This window comes from Antechinus flavipes, chromosome 6 (genome assembly GCF_016432865.1).
Source record: "Antechinus flavipes isolate AdamAnt ecotype Samford, QLD, Australia chromosome 6, AdamAnt_v2, whole genome shotgun sequence".
Taxonomy (NCBI): domain Eukaryota; kingdom Metazoa; phylum Chordata; class Mammalia; order Dasyuromorphia; family Dasyuridae; genus Antechinus; species Antechinus flavipes.
The window spans coordinates 100,348,315-100,360,449 of NC_067403.1; the positions used below are offsets into that span (position 1 = coordinate 100,348,315).

A 12,135-nucleotide genomic window follows, 5' to 3' on the forward strand; every position below is an offset into this window, starting at 1 on the left:
CCTGCTAGTCCCATCTAGATGGACCTATGTAGACACACCTAACTTATATGGGCAACACACACATAAATGCATATACAGATATACACAGAGACATACAAACATACATATACACAAAGACATATAGACAATTTACATACATATACATCAAGAGAAACAGTAAGACATATGCAGTCCCACAGACATGCACACACAAAATCACAAAAAATAATACATTAAACAGAGAACAGAAAACTGAAGGGGGATTTACAACCAATGTCTCTGACAAGTCTCATTTCTCAAATATATAGAGAACTGAGTCAGATTTATAAGAATACAAGTCATTCCCTAATTGATAAATGGTCAAAGCATATGAACAAGCAGTTTTCCAATGAAGAAATTAAAGCTATCTAAAATCTTATGAAAAAATGCCCTAAATCACAATTGATTGGAGAAATGTCGATTTAAAAAACAGTTATCATAGAATATTACATTAAATGTTGGAATGAATGTGGGGAAATTGGGACACTAAGACATCTAGATATGCCCAAAGGGCAATCAAACTCTGCATATCTTTAATCCATTAATACCATTACTAGTTTTGCAGAAAAGGAGAAAGGATCTATTTGTACAAAAATATTTATAGTAACTTTTTTGTGGTAGCAAAAAATTAGAAATTTAGGGAATGACAATCAATTGGGCAAAGACTGAACAAGTTGCCTATGATTGTAATGGAATACTATCGTACTAAAGAAATGTCAAGCAGGATAATTTCTGAAAAAAACTGGAAATATTTACATAAACTGATGCAAAGTGAAGTGAGCTGAACCACAAAAACATTTTATAGAGTAATAGTAATATTGTATGATGATCAGCTATGAATGACTTAGCTTAATAATACAATGATCAAAAATAATTCTGAAGGACTAAAGATGAAAAATGCTACCTATTTTCAAAGAAAGCAGCAATGAATTCTGAATACAAATTGAAGCATGTTTTTTCCAGTTTATTTTTTATGGGATTTTTTGGTCTGAATTTTATTTCACAACATGAATAATATGAAAATATGCTTTGCATGATTACACATATATAATATAGATTAAATTGCTTACCATCTCATAAAGGAGTAAAAGGAAGAAGGTATGAAGAGAATTTTTTACTCAACATTTTTTTAAATGTTAAAAATTGTTTTTATGTGTAATAAGGAAAAATAAAATGTGATTTTAAAACATACACAAAGAAACCCAGTGATATACATGGACACAAACACAACATACACACCTTACATATCTAAGATTATATGTTTTATACTGATTGGCATTTGTAGGGGAAATTCCCTTCCAGAAGACCTCTAGTTCAAAATCATAAGTCTGGCAAAAATAAGTAAATAAATAAATTGGAAGAAATTACTGTTTAAATCATCATCATCATTATCAACAAGAAAAAGCCGCCTTCTCCAATCTATAGATTTAAGTCCAGGAAGCTCTTCAAGGACTTAAGATATAATAGCAAGATTCTATTCCTATTATAATACAAGAAACCAATGGAAGAATTTCTCACTCATATAACTTTGTAGAGTACACTACTAGCACCTGAATGGGAGAATGGAGCTAAATTATAATAATTCCCTAGCATAGAATAGGATAGAAAGCAGCTCCATTCTGAGCCCCATCAAAGAGAATTAACTTGCTTCATTAGCAAAAGAATATCTGAAGTAATTACCCACCCCTTGAGAAGTGGCAAATCACTTACCTCATCAAATATAACATATCTGATCTTTTCCACCCATTCTTGACGATTAGGGGAAAGTAACAGGATTTCAAAACAGGCTGGCACTGTTACAAGGACCTACAAAAATATGTGTATGATTCACTATTTTGAAACCTACTGATAAAATAATAAATAACACACTTCAATGTTGATGTAAAATTTGCAAAATGTCTAAATTGATTAATTGAATCTATAACTATCATTTTTAGGAATAGTTTCATAGAAAGTGTGATTCATCATGGGTACATTTTTGCTTAAATTCCTTCAACAAATGAAAAAAAGAATATCAAAAAGATAGGAAAAAACTAACATTTGACTAAGGAATTCTCTCTTCTTGTTCTGATTTGTTGCAATGTGAACAGTTCTGGCAAGAAACATGTCCTATCCTGGAATTCATCCAACACCAAATACAAATTCAAATCAAGTACAGTACTCCTAAAAATCCTTATGAGATTAACTATTGTCATAAGTATGTTCATAAATACAGATACAGAGAAAACAAGCTTAAATTGGATGTTAGAAGACTTATTCAAGTATTTACTGTCAATGTGATGACAGATCCCTTTGGCTGCTTTACCAAAGGTGGGAGTAGTAGAGCCATAAGCACTGTTTCTAACTTAGTAAGTTTGAGTAAAACTTAATCATTTCATTAATTTTATATTTCATTAATAAAATCAAATTTTTCCTTTATAAAGTCAAAGAAGTACTAAGCATTTTTCTGTAGCAATTTGATCATAAACAATCTAGCATTGAGTACCTGACAGTTTAATGCATAGTGGCGGTAATCCCTTGTGAAAACACCACATAGAACTTGACCTTCTGGCAGGTGTTTAGTGAAACGACTCTGGACAGTAGTTGACACTTGGTTGACAAGGGCCTGGTTGATGCAGAAAGGAAGTGCATTAACAAAATCACAACAGAATAACAATGATTAGATTTTTATTTGGGCAAAATCATACCTGGGATTTCACTTGTATCAAGAACTCCCTGATAAGGAAACTCATAGCAAATGAGATAGCCAATTACTTTTCACTTTTAACCTTGAAGAATCATCTCAGTCATTTAAAAATTAAAGTACTAGAACAGGGTCATTAAATCAGTCTATAACAAAGATGAGACTTGAACTCAAGACTAAGCCTCTCTATCTACTATTCCATGCTGCCTTTAAGGTAAAATCTAAAAGATAATTTTAATAGTTACAATACTCAGTTATTTGCACCAACCAGCTGCTTTCAAAGCTTGCTAGATCATAGACTATGCTAAGACGAGTAAAAGCCAGCATAAGAAATGGCATATATGTATGTGCGTTATGGGGGGGATATGTGTGTATGTATATGTATACATAGATATACATATATGTGTGTGTATAAAGGCATAGACACAAACACATGCAAATATATTTCATACCTATGAATTGATGCAGAGGGAGAATTTGTCTCCTCTCTTATTTTTCTTTATTTGAATTGTATTCTATGAGCAAAATTCTATTTTTTCCCCTTCCTATCTCCTTGACCTTCACTAAGTAAGAAAAACAAACCCCCTATAACAGAAATACATAGGCAAGGAAAACAAATGCCCACAATGTCTGCTTCCAAAATGTATGCTTTATTCTATATTTTGAGTGAGCAATCTGTCCTCCTGGAGGATAGATAACATGCTTTCTCATGGGTACTATGGAATCATGGTTGGTCATTGAAGAAATTATAGTTCATGAATGTAATAGAATCTTGCTGCACAGTGAAAAATAAAGTGATGGCCCTAGAGAAACGGGAAGATTTGTGTGGACTGATGAAGAGTGAAGTGAAAAGAACTAAAAGAACAATTTATATACTAATAACTAAATTGTAAAAACAAATGATTTTGAAACATTTATGAATTTGGATCTATGTAATAAATATGATTATAGAGCAGCCATGCTGAAACACGCTGCCCATCTTTGACAGAAAGATGCTGAACTCATGCTGAAAAGATAGCATACATTTTCTGACATGGTTAATATGAGAATATGTTTTGTTTGCTTATATCTATGGTTAAAATTTTTTCTTTTTCTTTTTCAGGAGTGGGAAAAAATTCAAGGTGCTTGCCAACTGTAAAAAGTCATTTAAAAAAGAAACATGAGGGCAAAAAAGAAAAGAAAAAACCCTTAATGGACCAGAAGTCAGGGAATGGGTCCCATCCAGCTTTACCACTAACTAGTACTAACTAATGACTACTAACTAATGACTTTGACCAGTCATTTTTATCTCTCCAGGCCTCTATTTTCTCCTAATATAAGGGAGTTGAATTAGATGATTTCTTAGGTCCCTTTAAGTTCACAGGATTGTGATTCTATTATTGTATCCTCTAAAACATATGGTACAGTGGGCACCATGCCTGATATTAGGAAAAGTAATTTTCCTGAGTTCAAATCCAGCCTCAAATATTTATTGGCCATGTAACCCTGGGCAAGTCACTTAACCCTATTTGCCTCAATCTCCTCATCTGTAAAATGAGATGAAGAAGGAAATGGCAAACTGTTTTTGTATCTCTGTCAAGAAAATCCCAAATATGGTCATAGGAGTTAGACATCATTGAAACAACTGAACAACTAAATACACAAATATGTGAGAGAACTGTGATTTCAGCAATGTGGGGAATTCCAATTTTGGGAAGTTCCTTTAATAACATAGCAGATAGTTTGTGATTTATTAGATAAGGCCAGACAGTTACTGAGACAGGGTTTAAACCCACATCATCCTGTTCAAAGTTCAAGCATTCAATCTATTACATCACACTATCTCAGTCTCTAAAGAGGAAGAGGAGAATTAAATAAAATTTAAGTCCATCCCTTACAGCTATACATTGCTTTAGAAAGGAGAGGACACAAGTCAACAAAATTACATATGCTTAAAGCTCTACCTTTGTAGGGGCCACATATACAATCACTCCATCATCGCTCTCCCTCAGAACTTTCTCCATGCAGTAGTAGGAGGCATATGTTTTCCCCGATGACGTGGGTGCAACAATCACAGCTGACTCATTATTGTCCACCACATCAAGAAGCTCTCGCTGCATATTTGGGAGCAATGTGCATGTGAAAAATAATGAAATCTGACTTATCAAAATCCTAGGCAAATAATATCATGTAAATCAGCATAATGTCACTGGATTTCTTCAAATCCATGCCTACATTGCAAAGCACTTCATAGGATTCACTGAATCCTGAATTGGAAGTAAGGCTTTCATGAATGGAGGGAAGGGGTATTTCTTTAGTATTTAATTTGTGATTATTCTGATTATTTTCCTCCATAGGACATAAAAATCTTGAAGTAACAGGATATTTCTTTTTTTGCCTTTGCATCCCTAACACCTGGCTTAGGGCCTAGCTCCCAGTAAGCACTTAATAATTTTTTTTAATTCAATTCAATTTCTTTGAAGTCTTTTCCAGATCTAAAATCTATGATCTTAAGATGAACAGAAATACCCCATTTTTAAAATTGTACTAAAACATATTTATACAAAAAGAAATGCTCTCATACAATCTCATACAATGCTCCTAATATTGTGGTAAAGTATCCATATGTATACATGATAATGAAAAGTTCTGTTGAAGTTTCACATGAAAATGAAGTTTAAGAAAATAAGCTCAATATCATTACCTGCCATGTGTCTGGAATAAAATCCTTAACCCTTGGATCTGGATCTTTTCTCTCATCCCGGAACAAGTAATGTCCCATGTGTTGTAACTGAAAGCGAGCTGGTCCCATATTGAGAGCATAGTTAACCTTTTTGCTATTTTTATCTTTTTCCATAACCTGTAAAATTGATTAATTTGCTATTTAAATTACATAATAATGTACATTGATGCATTCAACAAATAGGTTCCTATTGTATGCAAAACACAATTTCATCAGACTCTCAAATGGTATATAATTGTTTGGGAGGTAATTTGCCATCTCCATTATTAATTTGGAATGAGGAAAGTAATTACAATGATGAGAAATATAATCCCCATACTGACTGCCAATGCACTGATTGGAAACAGAAGAGATTACGTAAGATTATATAACTATGATACTCTAAACTCTAAACATTTCATTAGAATCAAAGCCATACTTTTTTTTCACATGATAGAACTAACTTATAATAATCAATTTTATATTGATGTTAGTTCAGGAAGTTGAGTTGATAATAATGCATTTGTAGAATGGAACCAAAGCAAAATATTTTGTCAAAATATTTTTACCAGAAGGTTATTTATTCTACTAATTATATGAGTCTTTAAAAGTGTAGGAAAAAATGTAATTAATGAAGGAAAAAATATATATTATTCAAACCTTACCTGTGTAGGATCCAAAGTTCTGGCCAAATTGTCAAATCCTAAGTATTTGAGACATCTGGATATCTTCTTTTTATCTGGCTCCTGCAAAAATTCCTGGTATTTGTCCATTATGGAATGGATTCTTTTCATCATGTGAATAGCTATATTGAAATCTTTTCTTACTCTCCCTAGGTTAAAGTAAAAATAATAATAATTCAAAATATTTTTAAAGCCTCAGAAATAGCAAACTCAATCTAAGGAATATGTTTTCCATAATCCATTCTTCACGATCTGTATAACTGAGACTCTATTTTGTACAAAATACTGTTGGGCTTTGTGAGATTTTTTTTAAAGATATAATTCTTATTTTCATGAGACTTACTATTAATAGTTGAAATCAGGCTCATACAGAAATAATTATAAAGCATGGTAAATATAAAAGTACTATTAGAATGGGACAAAGTCTTCTGGGAATACAGAGGAGAAAATCATCACTAGAGAAAAGGTTGGAGAGTTGGGTAGGGAGGGAATGAAGGAAGAATTCAGGAAGAAAACTTCATCTGATCTAAACTTTGAAAACTGCAGCAATTAGACTATTAAAATGGAAATTCCTCATGAATAGGGATCGTTTCATTCATTCACTGTGTTTGTATCTCCATTGACAGGTAAATATTAGGTATTTAATAATTACTTGATGATTGATTGATGGATCTCCTGCTGGAAGTAGCAGTGAGACAGCATTCCAAGTGAAAAGAATGGAGTATATAAAGGTATGAAACATCTGACCAGATATTTGAAAGAAGTTAAAATATCTAAGTTGCTTACTAATAGGGTATATAAAAGGTGGTGTTGGGAAATAAGACTTGGAAAGATATACTTGGGACCAAATCATGGGCAATCCTGAATATCAGGATTAGGTTACTTTAATCTGTAGCAAAGAAGTCCTTACTAAAGGTTTTGAGAAAATGAGATTATATAATAAGAAATGGAATTTAGAAAGATCAATGTGACAGCCATGTATAGGATGGATTAAAGGGGGTGGGAGGGAGGAGTTTTGAGAATGAAAAGATGAGAAGATGGAAGAAATATTGTGGAAGAGTAATCCTACTAATCACCCAGGCGCATAATGTGTTAGCTAAGGTGTCTTCCTCAACTCTCCACTTATATTCACTCACCTCCTCCCACTACCCATATTCAATTTACAGCCAACTCTTGACATTTCTTCATTTATGATATATGTGTGTGTGTGTATGTATGTATATATCTTATTCTCTTAACTCGCACAGTTGCCACTCTGGTATAGTTCTTCATCAGTTCATGACTGAACTATTACAGCAGTTTTCTGGCTAATATCCCTGCCTTATTTCCCCACTCCAATCCATCCTCAAATTAGCTGCCAAAGTGATATTTCTAAAGCACAAATCTGACCATAACACATACCTCCTCAATAAATTCCAGTGACTTCCTTTTCCTAGAGGATCAAATATAAAATACTTTGGTTTTAAAAGACCTTCACAACTTGGTAATTCTTACATATCCATTTTCTTGTACAGTACTCCCTTCCATCTATCCATAATCCAGATATACTGGCCTTTTTGCTATTCCTTAAACCAGAAACTCTATCTTACAACTCTGCCTATGAACCTATGGATTAAGAATGGCTTAAACTGTGGCAGATAAATTTAATAAAATAGACTAATGAAATCATAAGTCTGGATTAATCACAGAAAGCTATAGATCAATCCTATCCAATGAACATTTATTAAGGGCCTACTCTTTACAAAGCATTGAACTCAAAGAGGTTGCATTCTGATAAATGAAAAAAATCAGGATATAAACAATAGGGCTACATAATTCAAAGGTTAATTTTTCCTGTAGCAATTATAGATCTTATGAAGAAATGATTGAGGGCAATGGGGGGGAGAGAGAAAATATGTTAAACTTTTGAGATTAGGATTTCATTAAGTAGAGGGGAATCAGAAAAGTATTCTAGGGATCATGAATGAAATTCTAAGAAATAAAAATAAGTACATGTTCTGGAAAAAAGAAAAAGATAAATCTGGCTAGGAAGAAGCAACTTTATTGGGGAGAAGCAGCAAATAATATTGAAAAGTAGTTGTAAGATTAGTCTGATAGACAGTGTTAAAGCAGCATAAATGTAGAGAGCCTAGAAGTAAGCAGACTAATTAAAACTATTTAGGCAAATGGGTCTTTTTTTATGGGTACTATTAAACATCTCTGCACAATGTCAAAAATCAAATATTTCTGTCCATCTCCATTTTTCTTCAACTAGCCCCTTAGATCATTCTCAAATTTCCTAAATATCAGGAAGAGGTAAAGTAATAAAGAACATGTTAATCACTCCTCAAAGAGATGGAAGGGGATAGGATCAACGATATAAGGATGAGGCTTTTTCCTGGAAATGAGAAGAACTACCTAATCCTCTGAGACTGAAGGAAGGAGAAGAGAAGTGGGAGGACATAGAGGCTTCAATGTATTAAGGATTACAACTTTATAAAGTCTATAATCAACGATCCCAGTTTCATATTTGAAATATAAGATGAATTTGGAATTCAAAACTTTAAATACATTATTTAAAAGAAGAAAGAAAGAAAAAAGAAATATGAGGTGAGGTCATATAAGAGATTGGGGATGAGACAAATCAGGGATAAAACAGGTAAAATGGTTTGAGGGGAAGTAAAAATTATTTGAAACAGCTACTGTGGAGTCAATCAGAGATGAATAAATTGCCATACAATAATGAGGGTCCAGGAAAATTTAAAAAGTATCAATTTCCTGTGAATCTAATCATGATTATGCCCTTGAGAAAAATGTACTTTATCTTGGACCAATGAAATAGCAACAAATTTCAGTACCATTTTGTTGGATAAGGAGAGGAATAGGAATCAGAATGAATTTTGAAGGAAATCCTAAATTTAAAAGTTGAATTCCTACTTCACAGTGATTTTGGGGAAAATGAAATGAAATAATGGACATAGAATATTAGGATCATTAAGTAAGAACTATATTATAGGTGGACTAGTCCACTCACAAACACATCTTTTCTCTCCCAGTTTACAGATGAGGAATTTAAGGCTAGAGAGGTTAAATAAGCTGCCCACAATCACATAGATAATAAATGCAAGAATCATGGTTCTAATTCAGGTCTATCTAATTACTATAAAGTTCAACTCTTTTTTCCATTGCAACATGTATCTATGTGTGTGTGTGTTCAATTTTTCTCCTACTTGTTCTATTTAAATTAAAGTCAGAGGGGGCAGAGCCAAGATTGTGGAGAAGGCCCCACGACTTTCTAAACTCTTCTAATCCCTTCACAACCAACCATTAAATTCAGTCTCAAAAAGAGGGCTTGACTGCTAAAATTCATGAAGATTAGAAGCACACAATTTACCAGCCAAAGATGATCTGGCCCCAGAAGGGTATAAGAAAGGGGAAAGGATTCAAAGGGAGGAGAAAGGGATCCCAAAGAGGGAGAGCTACGCGACGCAAGTGGGACCCATAAGTTTAATACTAGGGAAGGGGGGAAGGGGACAAGAAAAAGAAAAGCATTATCTAGGGATATTAGGATGGCAGGAAATACAGACTTAGTAATTTTAACTGTAAATGTGAAAGGGATGAACTCTCCCATAAAGCAAAGGCAGATAGCAGACTGGATCAAAAGTCAGAACCCTACAATATGTTGTTTACAGGAAACACATTTAAAACAGGGAGACACATACAGAGTAAAGGTAAAAGGCTGGAGCAGAATCTATTATACTTCAGGTAAAGTCAAAGGTAGGTTGAAAACAGAGAAAGAAAATTATAGACCAATCTCCCTAATGAATATTGATGCTAAAATCTTAAATAAGATATTAGCAAAAAAAAAAAAAAAAAAAACTACAGAAAATCATCCCCAAGATAATACACCATGATCAAGTAAGATTTATACCAGGAATGCAGGGCTGTTCAATATTAGGAAAACTATCAGTATAATTGGCCATATTAATAACCAAATTAACAAAAACCATATGATCATCTCAATAGATGAAGAAAAAGCATTTGATAAACTCTAACATCCATTCCTATTAAAAACACTCAGGAGTATAGGAATAAATGGACTTTTCCTTAAAATAATCAGCAGCATCTATTTAAAACCATCAGTAAGCATCATTTGTAATGGGGACAAACTGCAACCATTCCCAATAAGATCACGAGTGAAACAAAGTTGCCCACTATCACCGTTACTATTCGATATTGTATTAGAAATGCTAGCTTTGGCAATAAGAGTTGAGAAAGAGATTAAAGGAATCAGAATAAGCGATGAGGAAACCAAATTATCACTTTTTGCTGATGATATGATGGTATACTTAGAGAACCCCAGAGATTCTACTCAAAAGTTATTAGAAACAATCCATATCTTTAGCAAAGTCGCAGGATACAAAATAAACCCACATAAGTCATCAGCATTCTTATATATCACTAACAAAATCCAACAGCTAGAATTACAAAGAGAAATTTCATTTAAAGTAACTACTGATAGTATAAAATATTTAGGAATCTATCTGCCAAGGGAGAATCAGAAACTTTATGAGCAAAACTACAAAACATTTTCCACACAAATTAAGTCTGATCTAACCAACTGGAAAAATATTGAATGTTCTTGGATTGGGTGAGCAAATATAATAAAGATGACAATACTACTTAAACTAATCTATTTATTTAATGCTATACCAATCAGACTCCCAAAAAACTATTTTAATGACCTAGAAAAATTAACAACAAAGTTCATATGGAAAAACAAAAGGTCAAGAATTTCAAGGAAATTAATGAAAAAAAAAAATCAAATGGAGGTGGCCTAGCTGTACCAGATCTAAAATTATATTATAAAGCAGCGGTTACCAAAACCATTTGGTATTGGCTAAGAAATAGATTAGTTGATCAATTGAAGAGGTTAAGTTCAAAAGACAAACAGCCAATAACTTTAATAATCTAGTGTTTGACAACCCCAAAGACCCCAGTTTTGGGGATAAGAACTCACTATTTGACAAAAATTGCTGGGAAAATTGGAAATTAGTATGGCAGAAATTAGGCATCGACCCACACTTAACACCAGACACCAAGATAAAGTCAAAATGGGTTCATGACCTAGGCATAAAGAATGAGATTATAAATAAATTGGAAGAACATAGGATAGTTTACCTCTCAGACCTGTGGAAGAGGAAGGGATTTATGACCAAAGAAGAACTAGAGATCATTATCAATCATAAAATAGAAAATTTTGATTATATCAAATTGAAAAGGTTTTGTACAAACAAAACTAATACAGACAAGATAAGAAGGGAAACAATAAACTGGGAAAACATTTTTACAGTTAAAGGTTTTGATAAAGTCCTCATTTCCAAAATACATAGAGAATTGACTAATTTATAAGAAATCAAGCCATTTTTTCAGTTGATAAATGGTCAAAGGATATGAACAGACAATTCTCAGATGAATAAATTGAAACTATTTCTAGCCATATGAAAAGATGCTCCAAATCATTAATCAGAGAAATGCAAATTAAGACAACTTTAAAATACCACTACACACCCGTCAGATTGGCTAGAATGACAGGGAAAGATAATGCAGAATGTTGGAGGGGATATGGGAAAATAGGGACACTAATACACTGTTGGTGGAATTGTGAATACATCCAGTCATTCCGGAGAGCAATTTCTAACTATGCTCAAAAAGTTATCAGACTGTGCATACTCTTTGATCCAGCAGTGCTACTACTGGGCTTATACCTCAAAGAGATACTAAAGAAGGGAAAGGGACTTGTATGTGCCAAAATGTTTGTGGCAGCCCTGTTTGTAGTGACTAGAAGCTGGAAAATGAATGGATGCCCATCAATTGGAGAATGGTTGGGTAAATTGAGGTATATGAATATTATGGAATATTATTGTTCTGTAAGAAATGACCAGCAGGATGAATACAGAGAAGCTTGGAGAGACTTACATGAACTGATGCTAAGTGAAGTGAGCAGAACCAGGACATCATTATACACTTCAACAACAATACTGTATGAGGATGTATTCTGATGGAAGTGA

At 33.2% G+C, this 12,135-nt stretch overlaps 1 protein-coding gene across 1 annotated transcript in view; it reads right to left on the reverse strand.

Moving 5' to 3' along the window:
* The window catches only part of LOC127539794 (probable ATP-dependent RNA helicase DDX60), a 94,946-nt gene that overhangs the window by 58,984 nt on the left and 23,827 nt on the right, over window positions 1-12,135 (reverse strand). Inside the window, exons 13-17 of the mRNA XM_051964131.1 lie at window positions 6,068-6,234; window positions 5,385-5,540; window positions 4,645-4,794; window positions 2,504-2,623; window positions 1,729-1,824 (exon numbers count right to left, since the gene is read on the reverse strand). Of these exons, the coding sequence (XP_051820091.1) occupies window positions 1,729-1,824; window positions 2,504-2,623; window positions 4,645-4,794; window positions 5,385-5,540; window positions 6,068-6,234 (689 nt within the window). The remainder of the gene's footprint in view (window positions 1-1,728; window positions 1,825-2,503; window positions 2,624-4,644; window positions 4,795-5,384; window positions 5,541-6,067; window positions 6,235-12,135) is intronic.